The 22,959-nt window shown below is 46.4% G+C and overlaps 2 protein-coding genes across 3 annotated transcripts in view; both read right to left on the reverse strand.

Moving 5' to 3' along the window:
* klf5a (Kruppel like factor 5a) overlaps positions 1-3,120 on the reverse strand; it is a 13,497-nt gene extending 10,377 nt beyond the window's left edge. Inside the window, exons 1-2 of the mRNA XM_019860297.1 lie at positions 1,520-3,120; positions 4-821 (exon numbers count right to left, since the gene is read on the reverse strand). Coding sequence (XP_019715856.1) covers positions 4-821; positions 1,520-1,681 — 980 coding nt within the window. The 5' untranslated portion in view covers positions 1,682-3,120. The remainder of the gene's footprint in view (positions 1-3; positions 822-1,519) is intronic.
* A 74-nt stretch (positions 3,121-3,194) lies between these two features.
* pibf1 (progesterone immunomodulatory binding factor 1) lies at positions 3,195-22,675 on the reverse strand. Of its 2 annotated transcripts, none has more exons than XM_019860292.1 (18): positions 21,877-22,675; positions 21,419-21,519; positions 21,148-21,346; positions 20,960-21,079; positions 20,526-20,659; positions 20,165-20,273; positions 19,596-19,715; positions 19,461-19,522; positions 19,254-19,379; positions 19,084-19,182; positions 14,042-14,207; positions 12,969-13,119; positions 12,439-12,529; positions 10,304-10,406; positions 8,458-8,588; positions 6,848-6,932; positions 4,183-4,353; positions 3,195-3,323 (listed from the first exon to the last, which is right to left on the reverse strand). In XM_019860292.1, the coding sequence occupies exons 1-18, from the start codon at positions 22,135-22,137 to the stop codon at positions 3,267-3,269; spliced, it is 2,286 nt and encodes a 761-aa protein (XP_019715851.1). In that variant the 5' UTR covers positions 22,138-22,675; the 3' UTR covers positions 3,195-3,266. The 2 variants fall into 2 exon arrangements, with proteins under 2 accessions (XP_019715851.1, XP_019715852.1); XM_019860293.1 differs by lacking the exon at positions 21,877-22,675 and adding an exon at positions 21,673-21,700.
* Between the last annotated feature and the right edge of the window lie 284 nt (positions 22,676-22,959).

Below are 22,959 nucleotides of genomic sequence, written 5' to 3' on the forward strand. Positions count from 1 at the left end.
GCGAGCGGCAGCGCCAAGGTTTCGGGCGCCAGTCCAGGGGCGCCGCCCGCCAGCTTGGAGGCGATGGTGGCCGCGTACGAGGGCGGCGGCGACATGGTGTGCAGGAGTTCCTTCTGCCTGTCGGGGCTGCCCGGCTCGGAGCTGGGCGGCGAGGGCGGCAGGTAGGCCGCCTGCTGCTGCTGCTGCTGGAAGAAGTGGGCATGCGGGCGTGAATACGGGGGGCCGCCGCAGAAGGAAGACTTAGCAGTCTGATCTGGTTGGGTGCTACGGAAGGGCGTGTGGACGGCGGAGGAGTGCGGAAGGTGCTGCTGCTGCTGCTGAGGGTTGGGATGATGGTGAGCATCCATGCCGTCGCCATGGTGATGCTCCAAGCCCGAGATCAGGAGCTGGAAGAGCGAGGCGCCGCCGTCGTGCTGGTGAAGCTGCTGCTCGAACGGCGACGACATCTCCTGTTTGATGAACACCTCCGGCAGGGCCTCGCTGCCCGGCTGATTGAAAGCGCTGGTGAAGTCGGGCAAGCCCGTCATGTTGGCCTCCAGGGCGCCGCCGCAGCTACTCGTGGGCACCTGGAGGTTCTGAGAGAAGCACGGCTCCGCCGTTTCCGTCTTGATCTGAACGAGGTCCCCGTGGGGCTGAGGGGGCCGCGGCGGCTGGGCCAAGCCCGGTCTCGGGTAAGCCACGTCGGGCAGGAAGAGATTCATGTTGAGGGTGTAGGGCGCCTCCCCGAAAAAGTGATCCACCCCTGCGGCGCTTTCTCTTTGGGCCTTGAGAGTGTCTGCAAGTGGCTCCGGGGAGAGATAGCGGTCCATCTCACACTTTGCCTGAAGGAAGGAAGGACACACACACACATGCACACAAAAAATAAGCATTTCACTCAGCTTCTGATGAGGTGTCACAGAACCATTCGAGGTTTGATTGGCGTGTCACCACACAGACATTTATCAAGTAGTCATCGATAGGCGGCTGCCACATTCCCACTCTGCCTGCAAGGCTGAACTCAGAAACCTGCCTGCGCTCCACTCTTGAGTGCTATGACTTTGCACATTCGCTTGCAAATCTAACCCGGATTTGAGTTTGCAGAAAGGGAGAGGGGAATACCCCAGCATGCTTCCGTGCAGGAGTCGTCGACCGGGGTGGGCTCCTGCTACTTCTTAGCCCGCCGAAGCGGCTGTTCCGCGGTGCTCTCGCTTGAGTACGCTCTCTGCGGCAGCAGGCCGGTCAAGAGTTAGCGGGACCTTTCAGACCTGGGTCAGTTGTTGCCAACCGACAACTGCTCGCCAAGTGGCCGCGCTTGCACAACGCGAAAAAATGCAGGGGGATGCCTAGCGCGTTCACCGCAAATGGTTCACGATGTATTTAAAAAAATAAAAAAATCCGAGAGCGTGCACGGTTGAAATGGTGTGGCAGGCCGGTTAGGAAAAACAGCCGCCACGCCCATTGAACCCCAAACACAATCGATCACAATCCGACCAAGAGTGCGAGCTGTGTGGTGTTGTTTTTTTTTTTTTTTTTTTAATACCTGCGTGTAGACGCCGTGTCCGCCTCGGTCCGACTCGCTCATCTTGAACTCCAAGCCGAAGTCCTCCAAGTGGAATCCTGCGGGCAAGGACGCCTTGTGCAACGGGTAGAAGGGCTCCTCGTGCCCGCCACCGCCTCCGCTCATCGCCAATGTCGCAGCCATTGAGCTCCCAAAAGGGAAGGAAAAAAAAAACCCCAAAACAAACAAGAACCACTCGAAACGAGCCCCGTTTCAAAACGCCGAAAAGAGAAGGAAGAGGAGGAGGATGCTACAATCGAGCCGGGGGAGGGAGTGGAACCGGACGATCTTGCTCACATCCCCGTTTGCACTTGTCTCGCCTCCTCCAGCGGCCCACCATCAGTTTTCTAAGCGCGGCGTGCAGGGCGGAGCGGGCCTGGTGTAAATAGAGCACTCGCACCGCCCACCAGACCTTTAAAAGGCTGCACATCACTCATTCAAACGCGGCCACCGCCCTGAACTCGCTGTCGAAACACATTAACGACGCGCAGCCGCAAGGGTAAATCAAGGTGGAACAAACCTTTCCACGTTCGAATTACAAATCATTTTACGCGAGGGAATTGAAGTGCAACGCGTTAAAATTGGGGACAAACGACATGTAAGACATTCGCATTGCCTTGAGTCCATAAAAAGTTTTTTGTTGTTGAAAGTCAGCGATGTACGCCGGAGTTTCGTTTCGACCTCAACCATGTACCCTGATTTTGAATGGACAGTATGACGGTGACGCAATCAATCAACAATCAATGGAAAATCTTAAGTACGGCGGTGACTGAGCCTGCCTCCTTGTGACAACGTATTCTTAAACTACGGGCAATTTTTTTTTTTTTTAACTCGTAACCTCGAACCGGCAAACATTGATGATTTTACGAGAGGTACAATGGCAATTGTATTCACATGAATGGCTATGGACCATTGGTATGGTATTGTGTAAACAAACACAGTGCAGCTCAACCGCTAGCAGCTGCCAGAGGTTGAGCGAGAAGCAATAAATAAGCTTTTGGCACTCCTCTATCTATCTATCAGAAGTGTTCAGTGTTTGGCCAGTGATAAAGCGAGTGCGGAGATGTGCCAATCCCGCCTCACATTTATTGTTTTGCTTGAGTTTGGAAAGAGCCACGATGACACACACTTACAACATTTTTCCTCAGAAGAAACAGAACAAACGAATGCCCGTCTGTCAGCATTGGCGCGAAATCCAGGAGGATGCCAGCCAAGTCTTAGGTTTAGCCTGAAGATTAGCGCAGGCATTACCGAGTAAGAGTCAAAAGCGGACGAGAATGTAAAAAAAAAAATAAAAAAAAGGGGGACTGCAAACTGGCGGGGAACCAAGGAAGGAATTCCGGCACTGTTGTTCAGCAACGTACCGTGCAGAATAATCAATGTGCAACAGCAGCTGCACTGAACTCCTAACTACCAGGTGGCTTTCCCTTTTATACTATGAGGTAATGTAAAATATGCCAATCATCCAATTCAAGAATAATGCGGCAGGCAACCGATGAGAAGATGGATGAGCACAATAACAGCGACGTGTGCCAGGAAAAATGAATACTTGGGCACTTTTGCGAACAATGTGTTACCTGAGGAGAATCTGACTGCGTGGGAGAACGACCAGTCACGACTATTCCAAATCCCATAAAATGTTTATGAATTAGAAAAATGATGTCAAAACATTTTAATGTGATTAAAAAAAAACAAACAAACCAAAAAAAAAAAACCCTCCACAAATGAGTCACTTTGGGGGCTTCTGCTTGACTTTTTGGAACCAATCAGGAGCTTCTCTTTTTGTCTGCAAATAAAACGGAGGACATTTTGATTAGGAGCATGACATTTTTTTTTTTTTTGTGAGTGGTTACCTAAAAAAGTTGAATGACAGTTTTTTGGGTGGTTATCCAAAAAGTTTCAAATAATTAGGTGAAGGTATCTTGTTTCAAACAATAGGTATGTGATAACCCAGCTAGCTGGCTGGCTGGATAGCTAGCTAGCTGGCTGGTTGGCTATCTAGCTAGCCACCTACCTGTCTGTCTTTATATAAATTCAGTTGATGCAATTTCGTCTTGCATTATACTGTACTCCCATTTCAAATATAGGTACATCGCAATAAATAAGAAAAGCGAGGAGAAATGTAGTTTATTTTAGTAGTTCAATTTGAAAAGTGAAACAGTGAAATGATTCACGATTCTCTTTGGGAATTTTGACGATTCTACATTAAAACCAAAAAGTCACCATCTCTGGCTAACACAACATTAGATGAGAGCCAATTAAAAACACATTTTACGATAGAGCTTGAATAGAAATTGGCCTCCTGACAAGCATTTTCTTGATTTTAGTCACCTGTATGGATTTACAGCGATGTGTTTCACATTTTGTATTGACTGAAAGGAGTGAAATTTTCTACAGCACTCTAATTTATTAGGATGCACCAGTATGTCAACCCCAAATCAACACAATCATAAAGCCGGATAAGTGATGAATGTCTCACCTCCACTTTTCGCAACAGGAGGGGTAATTTGACTATAAATTTGGGACTCTCTCACAACTGTTGCTCGAATGAGACCCAACTGGCAACCCCCCTCCCCCCTGCCAACCGAGTGTGTCTCCCTTGCCTCGGTTGAGGAGATGAGCCTCACGCCTCGTCCAACACTTACAAAAACGGTGGGTTTAGGTTTGCCGGGCGACTCGTCCTTGGCGGGCCCGCTGTCCCGCTTCTTGCCTGATCCGGCGGTCCCTGGCTTGGCTTTGTCCACCTCCAAGGGGCTGAGGGCGTTTTCTTGTTGGGAGCGCATACTGATCAGCACCTGTTTCATCATGGCTAACTCCTGCGGGATCATACGCGGGCGACGTGTTAGACCTCATATTGTGTCTTTTTATGGATCAGAACTATTTGCCTAGAGCAGTGTATCCCAACTTTTATTAAGTCAAGGCGCATATTTTACACTGGAAAAAAAAAACATGGCACATCATCTAAAAAAAATGTTTAAGAAAAACTTACAGTATATACAGTAGTGTTTTTTAATGAGTTTTTACATGTTTAGCCGGAATTTTAGAGTTGCACACGTTTCGTGTCGTAACACGTTGTGATGCAACATGCCGCACAGCACAGAAGTCACAGCAAGAGATGCAGCATAACGGACGGCAACAAGAGGAGGCAGAGAAGGTCCCCAACTAACTTCCAGTAATGTTCATTGACTTCAAAAAGCAGAGAGAAATGACTGTGTATTGTTGAGGGCTCTGTTTGTATGCGTTGCTCAAGTAACAGTTTGCTCAAAGGCACGTGAATACCAAAATGTCAGCCAGTCTGTGGCATTTCCACATTGCATGTTAGCATTAAAGTAGCGGACTTTCATTAGAATAAGTTACATGGTTTTCATGAACATTTTGGTTTTGAAATATACAATGTTTAATGTGTCTTTTGTTTCATGTGCCTGTTTTACAGTAAATCTTCAACTGGGAGTGACAAACAAACAACTTGACGCAAGCATATTTTGTGTGAGCAAGAGAGTGAGAACAGGTGCTGAGGAATACGTTAAAAAACATAAATGTCTAAAACGATTTTAGTATTTTTTTTCTCCATATGGTCTCTGTATGGCAGATTTGTACCCATTTCAGATAGGCCGGGAAGGTCCCCTCCCCACGGCGATAAACAAAACGTTTCTATTCAAATAAGGATGTCTCAATTTACGCACAAATGTTCTCATTCATTGTGAATCGCGGGCCTATTTAGTTGAACACAAATTGTGTTTTCCTGTTGTATGAATGGCAACAGGCAGGTGGATTGTACCTTCTGCCATCAACTGAAAGAGCACTTTAATTGCTCCGCCTGTCACTATAAAGCGCCGACATACGTGAACAAGAAACATTGTCGTGAGTAAAGAATAATTTTCCGACCAATTATTGAAAATGGGATCATTTCCCACAGCGCACCCGATGATCTCTCATGGCACACTTAGGCGGTTGCCAATCAGTGGTCGAGAAAGAGCTCTTCAAGGGGACCCCGGGGCTCGAACGAGCTTCAAGGATCGTGTTTGGTGCAGGAGGGTGGACTCTGATCCATTTTGCTGTTCTATTTATCACCCCTGAGGACATGAGCCCTGGCATGTCACACACACGCAGCAACGCGGCGCGCGCGCACACGCACGCTGCGGTGGCATCTCAAACAGGCAGGCGGACGAACAGCTGTCTGTGACAGGGCACATACTTCATACAGCAAACGGCAAGCACTGGGTGGGGGTGGCGGGGAGACCTGTTTTCACGTGCGCGCGCACGCACACATAATCGTAAAGGAATTATTGCAACACAGTGAGAGAACTCGTCTGGTGTGAAAAGCCTGGACGTTTGTTTTAAATGTGACTCCCGCAGAGTGAAAAGAGGCAAACAGGCACGACTGGCTTAATCAGTGCTTTGTTGGTTTGAGGCCTTCGATGTAAATGTGAGGCTTTTTGGCCTGATGACATTTGTCAGAAAAACACAGCAATGTACGCCCAAGGCTGATTCGCTTCTCACCGTTCACCTGCTTGCGCCTTTTTTTTCCCCCCTGTGAAAAAATAACTATCTGACGAAAAACACTAATTGGGGCGTTGCCGTAGATTTTTGTACTGCTGATGTAGCACCTTATAAGGCACCAGGCTCGGTGAGGAGTAGCTAGCCGTAGAGTCGTGAGCTGTCGTGACGGCGAACAGCGGCGTGACAAAAAGATATCAGTAGACGTTTGACAGGCAGGCGAGCTCCTCCGCCAAAATTTGCATTTTACGAGCGAACTTCATATATGCTGCCGCTTCAGGGAAGTGTGCGTGTGTGTGTGGGTGAAATGTAATAGCGAGTGACAGTTGCCAATGCACTTTGAGCCGTTAATTGTACGGAACAGTCAATTTTCTCTAAGGCAGTGGCTCTCAAACTTTTAACGGCGAGTTCTAACATCAAAAAAAGAGTTAGCTCTTGAAGTATCATCATAACCAACATTAGCCTCCAGTAGCATGGCAGGCCTAAATATGTCTCAAAAAGAGGTTTTATTCCAAAAGTTATAATATTATCAGAAAAAATATGTATTCTTCTAAGAATATAGTTTACAAGAAAAATTGAAGTCATAATATTATGAGGCAGCATCAGAAAATGAGATGAGAACAAAGTTGTGATATTATGGGGAAAAACAGCCTCCAAGTTTATCGGAAATAAAGTCGAGGGAGGAAAAAAAAAATCAACATTATCGGTGACTCATATCAGAAAAATCACCGTGCTTTGTGGGTGTATTTAGGGTTGAAATGGTGAATACGGGCAATGTTAAACTTTTGAAGGAAGGGACATCATCACAAGTACCTCCCGATGGTTGAGGAGCCGCTCCAAATCGGCGGCCATGTTGTTCTTCACCTGCAGCAGAGCCGTCCGCTCTTTCCTCAGAGAACTGCTGACACATGGGAGCGAACGTTAAAAAGATAACATGACAGCGGTCAATTTATGAAACGAGTCAGACAGTGTGAGGATGACTAAGAGTGAGTCAAGGCAAACTGCAATTGTGCGCCATTCACTTCATCCGGAGGTGGCTTTTTTTTTTTTTTTTTTTTTTTTGGTATCAGGGTGGGGTCTGATTAGGAACATTGCATAAAAAGTCTGCTCACAAACTACGCTGCATGCGTCATCATTCTAATGACACAAGTAGGATGAACGTTAAAGAAGACATGAATGTACTATGACCCCGCATAAATATCAAACATGCTCCCAGGCAACTGTCGAACGTGTACAGGTGCGCGTCCAAAAATAAGAATAACATAAAGAGTTGATTTATTTCAGGCATCCGATTCAAAACTTGTGCAACAGACACATTCATTCCACATTATACCTGAAAGCTTATTAAAAATAAATAAATAAATAAAATCACTATCTCAAGAAAGTTTTAGAACACCAGGTACTGATAGCTTTGGTACTGTGTGCAGGCGCCAAGTCCTTCTGGAAAATTAAATCTGCATCTCCATAAAACTGGTCAGCAGCAGGAAGCATCAAGTGCTCTAAAATTTCCTGGTCGACGGCTGCGTTGACCTCGGACTTCAGGAACGATAAAGGACCAACAGCAGCAGATGCCACGCCACCCCAAAGCATGACTGACTGTGGAAATTGGACACTGGACCTCAAGCGACGTGGATTCTGTGACCCCCCCCTCCCCCCGCTTCCTGGGAATTTGGCATTGGTGCCGGCAGCCACAACGTAGGCTCAATAAAAGTAGAGCATTCAAAACAAATGAGGCCACTGTAATACAGTCATGTGACATTCCACGATGCGCAATCAACAGCGAACCGACGTGCTAACTAGTTAGCCTTCCGTCCTGACACGTCACCTGAAAGTGACTTGAGAGTAGTGCAGCCCCGAGGCCTGCTTATGTAACAGACATCACCAAATACCTCCTCTTTTTTTTTTTTAAGATGGGAAGTGACCCCCCTGGACTGGTTATTGGCCAATTAGAGGGGACAAATAAACAAAGGAGCATTTCCACTCAAGGTCACACTTGGGGAGGATTTTGTATCTGACTGGCTCTTTGGGATGGCATTTTTGCGCCATTTGCATCGGACTACGGAGAGTCATTTCCTGCATGCAAATTCTACACAGGAAGGCCGTAGATGAGATCTGAACCTCGGGAGCACGCAACCGTGCGACGCATTCTTCACATAAATGTGGTCAAAGACTGTTTCTGTCCTAATTGCACATTGTGTGGATTTCCATGCAGTTTTAATGACCCACTTGGAATTAGAAAGGTGCCAAAGCCATGGAGGAAGATAAAGCGGAGCTACATAACCCCAAGGAATGGGAGAGATGGAAGACGGCCAATCGGAGTCTTTTAAAGTGGAACAAATGAAATCAAGCTAATTGCCGCAAATTAAAAGGTGCGCCAATATATGGTGGAGGGTGCGCGTAAGCGTGAGAGAGTGCGCGCTTACGTGACGTCGTCCTCGAGCGAAGCCACGCGTTGCTTCAGGGTGTTGATCTGTCCCTCCTTGTGTCTCACCGTCTCGATCAGGTAGCTGTAGGGCTGCTGCGTCTGCTCCAGCAGCTGGTTGGCTGCGCACAACTGCACAGAAATCAGTCAGCTCAAGCGCGGCATATCACAGTCGGAATTATTTGGCTCGAGCTGCGTCGGCGTTGTCTTGCGTGCTGTCCACTGTTAACTAGTAAACCCCCCAAAACAAAACGGGATTTAAGTGTGTACTTAGCTTTATTTCAAGGGGCCTTGTATAAATATCACACAAGGCCCCTTTAAAGTGATTGATAAGGTGAGCAGTCTGGACTGGATTTTCATGTTTTGCTTCCCATTCTGCCAAACGCTGCATAATTCTGGGCCATGGCCGAGCCGTTAGGAATCCCCCTTCCCTAAACTGCCTCCATCCGGGGACAGTTCTTTTTTTTCGGTGGGGGGGAGAGAACTATGGAACGGAGACTATGAGCGAAGGGTTCCCAGACGCAACTCTCCATGAATGCATTATGCTAAAAATGATGTCACAGTTCCCAGTCGGATGGCTCCAACTTGGTGAACCAACATCATGTCCACGGTTACTTTGGTTTCCCGAAGCAGTAGAGGCTTTGCTGAGCCTTTGTGCATGGCATTTCTATATTGCTGTTAAAATGAAGACTAACGTCCAGATATTTGTAGCTCAGCTGACTTGTGATGTGAACCAGCAGTAGATGAGGAGGCCGAAATGCATTGAATTGACGAGGCGGCGAATGCAGAGGCAAAAGCGACGTTGCGGTGCTCTTGTGTTCGTTTGCTATCTGGCCTAAAATCTGGGGAGGGGAAACAGATAAAGTCTGTTTGTTACACATTAAACCACTTTTACAGCCCACAACAGGGCGAGCAAAAGCGGGTAGGAGGGCAAGGCGAAGTGGGTGGGAGGTTGAGGACAATAGCAAAGCTCGTCAGGGCGTCTGTGTGGGTGACGAGGCGGCTTACACCCTTGGCTTTTCTGAGAAGAGAAACTGTAATTTTTCACGCGCTCCTTTCATAGTCAGTGAATCATAAGGTATTCCTGATGAATGCCAGTCAGTCTTAACTGACAGGTGAATGGCTGGTTTATTTAGCCTCAAGTGGGGCCCCGCCTAGTTACTCTCAACCATTTCAACACTCGTGCGACTCGAAAAGCTTTCGAAAAAAATTTACTCGATTAAAAAAAAAAAAAAAAAAAAAAAATTCAGCCTGATATTGACTTTCAAATTGCCGCGCGAGCATGGGACGTGCGAGCATGCACACACGTCCGGAATTCGAGTCTCCGCTTTGCACATCAACAAAGTCAACACAACAAAACATAAGCCTCTGCGATTGGTGCGTCGACGTGCTGAGAGAGGATAAGACCGCCGCAGTCACGGTTTGCAGCCCTGCTTTCCCTCTGAGTCAACAATTGTGACAGACAGGCACTACCACTCCCGGCTTCTCACACTTTCTCGCCTTCGCTGTTGTGTTTGCCGCCAAACAAAATCTTGGCATTTTCGTGACAGGCCCAATACGGTGTGCCAGACTAATTTCAATACCAGTGGCGGCGGGCCCCTGCGATGCCACGAGGGCAAGGGGGAAGATGACGGGAGAGTAGGCCGCGTGGATGGCGGTGTGAGAACTGTTATGCCATCAAAACACTCGTAGCAAACCATTCGGGCTCTGGGGAATCTCCATGGTGCCCGCGTGCGGGTTGGAAGACCAAGTTAGGAAAGTGCAGGTGTGGACACAAAGGCGCGAAAGTTGCAAAGCAACACGCAGCCCATTGTAGTGAACTCCGTAGCGCCTCGCTCGGTGTTTACCTCCTCGGATATCTGGCCTGTTTGGGACTGGTGTCTCTCCAAGTCTCTCCTCAGCGATGTGTTCTGCCTCTCCAGCTGGAGCACCCTGCGGGCCAGGTGAACACTGCACGCGCACACACGCACACACACACACACACACACACAAAGAGTGAGGAGAAAATTCCAAAACACTGCAAGTTACCACTAGTGTTACTTCAGTATTTCCCTCATGGGTTATGTAACCATGACAGATGAGATCAATATGAACTTTTTTCGCCACTTGTGTTGACTACCAAAAAAAGTGCGCATGGACTATCAAAACACATTCAGGACACACACATGCAATACAAGTCGCAACACAGTGAGTAGTAGGAGAAGGCGAGGCGGGGGCGGGACCGAGGGGGGGGAGTCGCGGTGCCTATGTGCAGATGATGGCAGTATATCACACAGCCAGACGTCGACATTTGGCAATGAGAAGAGAAAAAGTCAAGAGGAATTTGTGCTGGTATGAAGGCTGTCATCCACCCGGGCAGGTTTAATGCCACTGCAAACACGAGCGGTAGAGGAAGCACTTTGTCACCTGGCACACAAAGGAGCAACTCACTCTGCTTGAATAAATTCATGTTTTCACTGAGAACCGATGCAAAGATAAATATACACGTGTGTGTGTGGCTGCTCTCAGGGTGATGCAAGCCGACACGAGTTGCTAAGACGACACGAGGTCACGGATTTGATTTGTACCGATCGCGGTGTTATTGAGTTATTTGGAGTTTTGCATGAGAAAAGGAAAACCTCATACCTCAAGGGATTCGAGCATAATACGTGCGGCCTGGGACTCACTGGGCTAACGTGTTTGATGGATGAACTTGCATCTTGAAAAGTGTTCTTTTGGACTACCGCGATGCCTTGAGGTATCAGTTTAATTCTTTCCGTAACTTCAAACAAACTGATCTCAAATCATCTCCCTCCAGTGAAATGTAGGGAAATGCCATCAATCTGTTCCAGCCTTCGCCAAAGTAAAACACAAATCTGTTTTATAGTATTCGATAATATTGCCCTTCGTTAAAAAAAAAAAAAAAAAAAAAAAAAAAACTTTTTCAAAAAAAAAAAAAAAAACTTTTTCAAAAAAAAAAAAAAAAACTTTTTCAAAAAAAAAAAAAAAAACTTTTTCAAAAAAAAAAAAAAAAACTTTTTCAAAAAAAAAAAAAAAAACTTTTTCAAAAAAAAAAAAAAAAACTTTTTCAAAAAAAAAAAAAAAAACTTTTTCAAAAAAAAAAAAAAAAAAAAAAAAAAAGAACAACAACAATTGAAAGAGGATGTACCGAATTCAAGTTCGATGAATTCATTGTGGCTCCCTCTGGTGTTTGCAACTTGGACACCAGGGGCAGTATAAGAGCTTCACGACAACCGTTAATCGTTTTTTTTCACAGATGATGAAGAATATATGCATGCAGGTATTTTTCGATTGCATGTCTACGTTCTGGCGATGTGCCATTCGGGTTCAAATATGAATTGCTAGAAGCGTAAATCTAGGGCCTGACTCATATGGATTTTTTTGAGGCCGATGCGGATGCGCGGCAGAAGAAAAATCTGATAACTAATTAAATTTTAAAAAGCTATCATAAAAAAGAACCCTTTTTTTGCTCCCTTGACACTTAGACCAATGAACAGATGAATTACAAGCAGCACATTTGAATGTATAACAACACCTTGTCCTATATTATTAGTTGAACAACAGGTAGAAAAATCTTCAAAAACGGTCCAACCGTGGCACTTTGAAATAAGCCAAAGATGTCTTTTATGAATAGTCTGAAAGTAAACTGCACCCGGGAGTGGCTTGAAACAGCTTGATGCCTCTTTTGAAGACTTGCTCACTATCTGGCATCATGCTGTTTGTTGTGAATTGAGTTGTGTACGCCTTTTAAAGTCAGAGAAGAAAACACAAAACCGGACGGTTCGAACTGCCCTTATGCTATGCGAAGACTTTAGCACGCAAATATGCATTTGTTGATGTCATTTATTCCAGGTGAGGAACCAGTCTAAACAAGGAGAAGAAGTTCCACTGTCGCAGTAATACGCAGTGTGTTATTGTGTGCGTTTCTGTTTTCTTTGTGTGGATATTCCCAGCTGTGTGCGGTGTGCCTCAGGGTCCGTACCTCTGCTGAAGTCTCCTTCTTGCCGTGGTGGGAACGTTGGCTCCGTAGCCGTATGAGAAGAGGACCCTCTCTGCTTCCTCCTCGTTCTCGACTGGACAGACACCAAAGCAAACACGAGCTCGTCAGCAAAGATTGTTGAACGTACGGTCGATATAGAAAGTCTACACACCCCTGTTCACATGCCAGGTTTTTGTGATACAGTATACAAATGAAGCCAAGATAAATCCTTTGAATTTCTTTTCCCCTCCACCACTGACGTGACCGGACATTACTCATTAAAAAAAAAAAAAAAAAAAGACATCTTTCAGAAATGAGAAGTAAAAATAAACAACTGAGATCATGTGGTTGTATAAGTGTGCACACCCTCTAAAACTGAGGATGTGGCTGTGTTCAGTAGTCACCAATCACCCCCTCCTCATGTTAAGTTGGAGTCAGAACACAGCTAACACCATTCAACGTGCCTCAGAATAACCCCGAATCGAATGAGCGTGCCTGTCCGGCAACCGATGACAACCAGTGAGCGGCCTCACTTTCGGCAGCCTGCATGGTGACCTGGTCCAGCTCCTGCTCCAGTTTTTCGTACGTCTCCAGTCGGGACGCCTGCTCGGCATTCTGAGCGTGAAGCTCCGCCGTGCGTTTCTCTGATGACGTCTGCAGCCTGTAAAACTCCTGCGTCAAAACCTGCCGCAGAAATGGAAACAAAGAAGAAACTGATACTCTGCTTCCATTGTGCATTTCGGTTCAGTGGTCACCAAATATTTAGATTTTGAAATATAGCGGATCGGAAAGACACAGCATTCGCAAAAGTTGCACTGATCCCAGTATATGTTTGACACGAAAACACCATATTTTCTTCCAAATGTTAGGGTATTATGTTGTTGTTTTTTTAATTGTAATTTGTGTTCAAAATTCAACTAAGTTCTCACGAAAACCATTTCTTTTAGTGTACCGTAATTTGTTCAGATGGCAAATTTTGTGTTTTTGTGATTGAACTACAGAAATAAACTTAAAAAATAAAATTCTACAATATTCCAATTCATTGAGATGGCGGCTGTAGAATACAGAAGGAAAAACTGTTTCTGAGCAACCCCTCAAATGTTATTTAGTCCCATACTTGATGTACAAAAATGGTCACGGGCGCCGTGCAATTTTGTGTATGAAAACAACAAGAAAACCAGGGAGCTAGTCGCCAGCCGTCTCACATCAAAAGATGATCTATGACTTTCTTTTCAGTTTTCTTGGCTCTTCTTAATTACTTTTTTCCTGAGAACCGCTCGGAGGCAAGCGCGCAAGGCAAAAGAATGAAGGAGCTATCGTGAGTGCTGTCTGATGACTAAAACGAAAAGTGTTGCGAGAGTGTTGAAAGAATTGTGTCTTGATGACGAAGGCCCGCTGACAGGTTGGCAGAAAAAAAAAACATAGCAACGGTGGATGAGGGAGAACAACTTTCAGACAAAAATTAGGCGGCCGCTCATCTATGTAACGTTACAGCCCGGTCGGCGAGTACTTGACTTCTCAGTCCTACTGAATGTATCAAAAGTTATTCTCGCCCTTTGTAGTCTCCGCTGAGGGGACTCTGTGATGTTTTTTGGGAGTACTGTACCTCCAGTTTTTTGCGCAGCTTCTCACACTCCACCTGGCACTGGGCCAGAGCCTTGTCCGTCTCTTCCTTCATCAGCTGAGCGCGCTCGGCTTCGAAGGAGTGCAGCTTGGTCTGGTTGGATAACTGCGCGACCCTGCTGTCGGTGCCGAGCTGCAGCTGGCGAAACCTGCCGGGTGGGAAAGGGGGACCGCAAAAGAACTTGCATGACTTTTGCGCACTGAAGTATTTGGATTTTCGAAATTGAAGCGTGACGTCATGGGGGCCGCGCACTAGTTCAAACATTTTGAACAACAGTTTTTCAAAAATCACTGAATGGCACGGGGCTCGAAAACGAGTTTTTACAGGCAGTGTAAAAACACGCTCCTCTCCACCTATCGCCAACACTTTTCGATGTTGCAATCGACGAGCTGTAGAGTGAAAACAACTACTACGGATCTGTCTGTCTGGTAGACACAATAAAATACGGTGATTCACAAGATAGCATCTTCAATCATAAAAAGCCATGAGGGGAGTAATCATCCACTTCTCTTTCAAAAACACACCACTTGGCAAGTGCGCTGTTGCTCAACAGGACTGCCGAGTCTTCAAATGTCAGAATGAAGAGAAGCGCCCACAGCGATGCTTGGCCTCTTTTGATGTTCGGTGATTGCGTTTGGCAGTCGGCACAGGCAACTTAATGAGAGCGAAATGGCGGGACCTTGTGTTCTCAGATCACACAATTTGGAGTGAAAAGTGGCGTAGCCCGTGAACTTGCAAGCTAGCACGCAAAGCCTTAAATCTTGCGTACCATCTTAAAAAGAAGTCAAGAATAACTATCTAAGTGTATTTATTTTAAATTTCGGTACAGATTTTAGGAAGCATCATGGAAGTTGACATGCTTGATTGGCTTTCATGGGCCACATAAAACGACGGGGCGGGCCAGATTTGGCCCCCGGGCCTTGAGTTTGACACCTATGATCTACGGTAATTTAATTAAGTTGTCAGGGAAAAATGTTTTTGGATTCGAGCGCTCCGGAGATGTAAAAGCGAAGCGACGTACACGACTCGTTCTGGATACTCGGGGTTCAGGTTACATGAAGCCAGAATGAAGGTGAACCTTTCGACCCGCTGTAAATTTTTGAATGCACGCGTCCAGCCGTCCTCCCACACGGAGCTGAATGGCAACATTCACAACAGGTGTTGGAGCCACGAATGAACCGATATGTTACTCAAGTCATCCAACTCTATGCCTCTCTGTGACTCCTCCAGTTTCTCCTGCAATCGGCCAGCACTCTGCAACACTACGAGCTCGGCAATCACTTCCTTCTGAGAACAGAAGCCTCACAATTGCCAGGTGCTTTTGATCGGTCGTCTAAGTGTTGTTACGTGAACCGCATCACACATTAATTGGTCCTAAACACCAATTTTAATGGAGGAAGAAATGTCTCGGTTGAGTCACATGGCTCAAACGCCTTTGGTGAATTTTGTGGTTTGGCTCCTCGTTAGGCAACAGCAATGTGCAAAAAGTCCATTGCACAGTTGGGCCATCTGTATTTTCAACAAAAAGTTCACGTTAAATTTAGCATTTTAGGTTTACTCTTTAAATATCACCAAAGAGCCCCAACTTGTTGAGTCGCGTGTGCGCTACGCTTCCGATAAAAATAACAAAGCAGCTCTTCAAGTGAAAGGCGGGCGGGGGGGGAGATGCGCGCATTTGCTTCCTCGAGCCGCAGAGGTTGCTTTGGACAATATTAATAACTCCCGATTACAGCTGACCTGATAGGATTTCATCATCCGCGCAGCGCTCTCGCCCCGAGCCGTGCACGCGCGACGTGACGGACAAGTGCACATGGTCGACGTTTTATGTCCTCCTTTATTGATGCCGGCCTGCAATCGAGATGCGAGGAATGACTTCATGCGAATGTTCTCGCGTGTGTCGGGTTATTCCTTCATCCCTTCTAACGAGATTTTGGCGCGCGCCTCGACGCGGAGAATCCCGGACTTTCCGACAGTCTTGCGGGCTCGAAACGGTGTTTTTGAACCCGAATGAGCCGGTGACTGAAACTACTCTGCGGTGTCGTGAAGCGGCCCGCCCGCGCTACGCTCGTCTGACGCCATTTCAAGCTCGTCCGCCTCATTCTTTGCCCCAAAAATAGGGGCATGCGTGGGGTTAGGGGTTAAGGGCTTGTGGCTAGCATCTGTCGTTGCTGGCTTGCGATGCGTGGCGGGAATGCAATCGTGGCAAAGAGAGAGCGTAAGGGAGAGTGAGTCGGTCTGTGTCGATGTACATGTGTGTGTGTGTGTGTGTGTCTTTGTGTGTGTGTGTGTATGGAAAGTAAGACCAACAGCTGGTGGTTTGGATCTGGAGAAATGACAAGCATGCAGTAGTAGCCTGGAGACAGGGACACTGCTGCTGCTGCTGCTGTGTGTGTGTGTGACATTTATAGCCTATTTTACAGACTATAGTTCAAGTCAAATATGAAATAAAGATTGGACATACTTTAAATTGTTGACATACTCTGGACCACCTTGTCTTGTTCTACATACATACATACACATATACAAAGGGTGCGAACCTTCCTTTGATGGTGAGACAAAGGGTGGAAAATGTGAGCAAAAAAAAAAATCGAATGTGTTTTCCAAAATAAACAGTGCAGTAGTTTGGTCGACACATCAGAGCAACACGGTGCTAATGATACTTTATTTTCTACAATGTATATTTTTGTTCATTTATCTGTGCCGGTGAAAGACACAATTAAATGCTCTTACTTAAAATGATAAATGAGCCATAATTAACCTGCATTTCCACTTCATTTATATTTATTTTTAGCGTTGGGCTGTGACTCTTTTTTTTTTTGGCTGTGACTTTTTTTTAGGAAACACCGGAATAGTTGACATTTACAGTCAAATCTAATGTGGCTACTTTCTCTTTACCTGCACTGGAAGTATTTCCTTCCTTGAGGAGAGACCAGCGACTTCCTGCGGTCACCTGAAGTGACTTTGGTGTGACTTTTGACCCCGCTGCTTCGTCTTACGTCAGAAACGGCAAAATCAAAGCACCAGCGCGCACTAATGATAGCCTTCAGACATGACACAGGGCACGCTGGCATCAAGCAGGCACTACGTGCATGTCAGCCGCTCCTTATGGTAATGTTCTCTATGTTTGCATTGTGGAACTCAGGAAGGCTGCCTCGCTAATTACGCAACGTGAGAATAATTAGACATTTAAAATGAATGTGAAATATGTCGCAGCCTGTGAGACAACAACCCAAAAAAAAAAAAAAAAACTGCACTGACTGGCTCAGAGTTTTTTTTGACACTTTAAGTGTCGTCCTCAGGCAAATCTTCTCATAGGTTTTCTGATGTTTCAACCACAAGCAGGAAGTGACCTTCACACTGACTTTTACCGTCAGCAGCGAAAGTGGGCCCGCTGATATTTGCCAACATGGTTGCGTGAGTGATTTAACGAGGCAATGCATAAGAGGCATCAAAGATCCTACTTTTAATTTTCATTGACCCTGAGAGGTATGAAAAATGACTTTGAGCTGTCATCATATTGTAGCTTGTTTGGTTAAAAAAAAATAAAATAAAATAAATAAAAACTGCTGTATTAGTTTCCCATCAGGTTTGCAGTCAGGTGGGAAATAGACACAGAACTTGGCAGACATTTTTTTAATGTTTTTGAAAATCTATGAACTAGTGAGGCGGCATGGCGAGTCATGGTTGAAGTGTCTGCCTCACTGTCACGAGATCTGGGTTTGAATCTACAGTGGAAGTCATCACGAGTTAGTTTTGCCTAATACTTAAATGGAAACAGCCTGGTATAATAAATGCTTCCTATTAAATATAATAGGATATCCTATTAAATATAAAAACATAAATAAATACAAATTATAAACAAAAAAAAAAAAAAAAAACAGGCAACACCAACCATGATCAGATTTTTTGTGACAAAGCATTGTCGAAGCATGGCATGCTGGTGGTTGGCACACCTGCATCACTGTCAGGGGATCTCGGTTCGAATCTCTGCTTGTGTGGGTTCTCCCCGGCTAATTTGCTTTGCTCCCATATTCCCAAAACATGCACTTCAGGTTCATCCGAGATATGAGTTTGAATGGTCGTTTGCCTATTTGTGCCCTGCGAGTGGTGCGGACCGCGCCTCTCGCCCCGCGTCAGTCTCCCGCTAATAGGAAGCCCAGAAACACGTGGAGCAGTCAACAAAGACTTTGAATGAATGAATAGCTCCGGTTCGAACAATAGACCACATTGTCACATTAATAACAGCAGTACACGTTGCCATCCAAACTTGCTCTTATGTTGTTTTGTTATGTTTTGTAATGTAATGGCACACCTACGTCTCGCTATGTATACAGTATATACAGCATGAGCCTCCATCGTTAATTGCTGGGTAAGACATCACGGTGCTTGCGCAGAAAGCAAATACGCACAGTACCTCTGAATTGACTCATGATTTCAGATTTACACCCAAGTGAGCGTCCATTTTCTTTTTTGTTTGTTTGCTAAAGCACCAAAGGCAGCTATTTGTTTCCTTTCCCCTTCATGAAGAGCGAATAAATGAAGATGAGTATTTATAATGGTGGATAATTTGGTGCTGATTCAAACTGGGACGGTTCAGTCCACTGTAGCAGTGGAGAACTGCATCGCTTGATTTCCGAGGGCGTCTCCGTGCAGCGTTTTCATCTTGTTCAATGGATTTTATATCACTGTAACGTTTGGACACCCCCGGCCAAGGCTAATGGAATTCTAGTCAATATCCATCCATCAATCCATTTTCTGATCCGCTTTATCCTCACAAGGGTTGCAGAGCATGCTGGAGCCTATCCCAGCTGTCTTCGGGCAGTAGGCGGGGGACACTCTGAACTGGTTGCCAGCCAATCGCAGCGTCAATATTTGTATTGATTTATTGTATTATCTAGCTCATTGTGCCCCATTCGAAACGGCAAAACCTGATATGTCGGGACCGCCGTAAAGCGAGGACCCCCTATACAGTCTAATGATGGTAGAAAGCAGCAATTTTCCGGACACGGTGCGGTCAAACTTACTGTTCCAGAAGCTGGTCGTATCGCGACTGAGTATCCCTCTCGGCAGCAAACGCCCGCTCTTTCTCCAGCACGGCGTTGTCTCTGGCCTCGCGCAGGTTTCTACCCAACGAAGACCAGTTAGGACTCTTGGAACACGGAGAGTGAACCAATGACGCTTGAGGATGCCGCACCTGTTCTCCCTCTCGTACATCTCCCTGGATGTTCTCTGCAGGTTATCGATTTCCTGACCGGTCTTCAGTCGGATGTTCTCGAGCTCGTCTCTCAGCTTCCGCTCATACTCGGACTTGTGGTGATCGCTGCAACGGAAAGCAAAAAGAAGGCCATGACGTGAAGTGTTTGTGCGGCTACTTGAGGCTAAAAAGCGGCAGATGCTAAACCTGGATGTGACATATTTCTCATAGGCATCTTCTCGGGCCTTCTTGGTGTCCTCCAGTTGCACCTGGAGCAGGTACACCAGCAGTTAGACGTGGCTCGGCGATTACGTAAGGCGCCGACGTTGTCCGAGTAAAAACCTGCAGGCGCTCCAGCCGGTCTTCCTCGTGTGCGCAGCGAATGCTCAGCTCCATGTTCTGTCTGTGCAGGTACTCCTTGTCCTTCTGCAGCAGCGTCACTGACTGCTGCAACGTCGCCATCTGTCGGGCAAAAACAACACCGCAGGGAGGCGAGAGTCAACTACAGCAGGGGCTCACAAACTTTTTGGGGATCCCTCACAGGAGAGAAACTGTTCCAAGGGCCCTTCATAATGTAAATGCCAATTCAACGTAACTATCTGTATGACTAAGTGTCGTAGGAATTAAAAAGTTGCCTGCTTTCAAAGGAAAAAAAACCCTGAAATACATTTATGTTTGTTGGAGAAAAAAGTGGTGCATTTGGTTAAAGTACACCAAGTATGAAGGAAGTCTCTTGGCCTGGCTTATCCTCGAACATCTGGATTTTGGCCTGTTTTACTACAGTTTCTCCTCTTTCTTCTCCCCCTCCTCTCTTGATTTGTTAGCCCTTTACAGTCAAGATTTTGCATCGACCAACCGAGACAACCAAACAGGTGTATGATTGGGTTGGTGTTCGGCTTAGGGCGACGCACCTCTTTGCTGAGGGTCTCTCGCTCCCTGCCGAGGGCCGCGTGAGTCAAGTTCAGGGTCTCGAATCTTCCCTTCACTTCCTTCAGTTCGACCTCCAAGATGTCACGCTCGCTAATGAACACAATATATTACACACACGTCCATTTACTGTACATATGCGATGATGATAAAGCAGGGGGGTCAAATTCATTTTTGTCGCGGGCCACTTCAGAGTTACGTCTTCCCTTGGAGGGCCGATGGCTCAGGCACATTTTCAGAAATAGACAGCTAGCAAAACTTGGTTGTTTCACTTGATACTTGATGGGCAGGCACTCAAGAGACCCCAACGATTTGCACACAAGCAATTTCAAAGCTGTCAGTCACCGTTTGATGTTGGGGTAGTTTTCACGCCGGTAGTCCCCATCTTGGATGTGCTGTTTGGTGTCAGCCAGCTCCAACGTCAGTCGCTGGCTCCTTAGCTCCAGCTCCGTGCGGAGACGGCGTTCCTCCTCGTAGCTCTGAGCGCACGTAGAATACATATCACGGGATAAAAATATCTCATGCAGGAAGAAGAAGAGGCAGAGAAGGTCTCCAACTAAGCTTCAGTAATCATCATTGTCACGTAAAGTCGAGAAAATCTATGCCAGTGAGTAGTGCTAGACCCTCAGTTTGTTCTGCACTGTGTGTATTAAAGCAGGATTTGTTTGAAGGTTTCTAGTTACTGTAACATACATGCTGATTTCTGTTAGCCCATCTATGGCATTTCAAATACGAGCTATCTATCTATCTAGCCATCCATCCATATCACTGTGCAGTACCTCCATCAGGGCCTTCATTTGTGTCCGCTGCATCTCTAGGTCTTCGCTCAAAGTGTCTTTCTTCACACTCAGCTCAGCCACCTGAGCCCGTAACGGAGTCACCGCTTCGTAAAAGCGCACCTGCAAACATGATGAAAACGGTCAACAACATGTCGGAAATTTGGTAAAAGGAGTACAAAGCTACTCACAGCAACAAATTCCTGAATGGACACGGTCTCTTCGGGGAGGTCGCGAAGCTCCAGGTAGCGCTCGTGCGACATGTCCAAGTCCCGGAGAGAGCGGCGGAGCTCTCCAGCCTTCTCCCGCATCTGCAGGTTGGCCTCCTCCAGCTGCTGCTGCCGGAGCAGGATTTCATCCATTTCCTTCTTGCGCAGAGCCTGCTGCTTTCTGAAGACACACACGTTTCGTATTCAATACGATGATAGCATAGCGCTGTGTTCCGAGTGAACAGACGCCCACCTGTTGTCCTCCTGAGCGAGCTTCAGCTCACTGTCCAGCCTCAGCGCCAACACTTGTTTCTGATGGAGAGCATCATTCAGTCTCTCGTCCAGCTCCTCCACCTATCGGACAGCAACAGAACACTACTCAAACCCACATAGGAGCATTCAAATATGACTTCTTATCTCAAGAATAAACAACTTTATTATTGTAAGACTGTGATTCTGATCTAAAAAAAATGTACTTTATTCAGAGCCGTCCATAACTTTTCGCACCACTGATTAAGATGCAGGGGCCACGGTGGTCGACTGCTTATCATGTCGGCCTTACAGTGCAGAGGTACACGGTTCAATTCCGGCTCCGGCGTTTGCATGTTCTCCCCGTGCCTGCGTGGCTTTTCTGCGGGTACTCCGGTTTTGTCCCACATTCCAAAAACACACATGGCAGGTTGATGGAACACAATGGAAAGCTTGAGTTACCTTGGACATGTAGTCGGCCTTCAAGTTATCTATGGCGAGGTTTTTCTGGGAAAGCTCGATTTTCAGCAGCTGGACGTTCTGAAGCAGCTCCTTCCTCTCGATCAGCTGTCGGATGAGCTTCTGCGACCCCGGCCGCACCTCGTCCGACGAGGAGACATCCTCGGCGGTGGGCACGGTGGTCTCCAGGCTGACATCCTCCGACTCCAGGTCCAGAGAGCTGGAGACGTTGGCGGCCCTCGACTTTGGCTTCTTCGGGGGCATGTTCTTTTTCCACCCCGGCTGGCTAGCTAATGCTAAAAAGCTAAGCGTCAATATGTCCAGAACTAGGTTGTGGAACGACAAAGTTAACTGGCCGAAACGAGCTCGAGTGGCGCGCCATGTTAATTGTATTTACATACCTTCTTTCAAATTATGTAAGCACCTAACAAGACGCCATAAAGAGGAAAGCTGTCAGAAACACACTTCGTTATTTTCAAGGGTCCCGCTTCGTTCCACAACAGTCCCAGGGTACATCTTATTTGCCGCTATGTATGTGCTCGATATGAGTAAACTAACGTTGAAACAGAGGAAGGACGACCGAGGCCGATAAGATCCTGAAAAACTGAGATGAAACGTACCCTTGCGTTGACGTTGACTTGTTACTTGAAGTGCCCCCTGTTGTAATATACGCGCAGTACAACTCTTTTTGTCTATCCGTTTGGAAAGCCGAGCGTTTACTCATTATTAATATGCAATTAGAGGTCGTACTATTAGGCCAAATGTTGTACTACTAGTAAGTTAAGAGTAACACAGCGTCGTTCTGCTAAATTGTGCGTTCTAGCGCGTCATAACAAATGCACTACTATCTTCAATCGACGGAGGCGCTGTGTGATTCGATACCGCCTGCTACCAGCCGTGTTTGCGCTTCGTCGGCTTTCTTGAGATGGCCGACCAAAACTATCTCCTTGGTACTTTGTTCTCACCCAACGTGTAATATTTTGGTTTGTTATGCACACTAAATTCGACTGTCATATGTTGCAGTTTATACGCGAACGTCATTAAACAGAACAAAGTCAACGTGAATACCGTTCGTTACGTGTGTAA

The sequence above is a fragment of the Hippocampus comes genome, unplaced genomic scaffold (assembly GCF_001891065.2).
Source record: "Hippocampus comes isolate QL1 unplaced genomic scaffold, H_comes_QL1_v1.1 scaffold39, whole genome shotgun sequence".
In the NCBI taxonomy this organism is placed as follows: domain Eukaryota; kingdom Metazoa; phylum Chordata; class Actinopteri; order Syngnathiformes; family Syngnathidae; genus Hippocampus; species Hippocampus comes.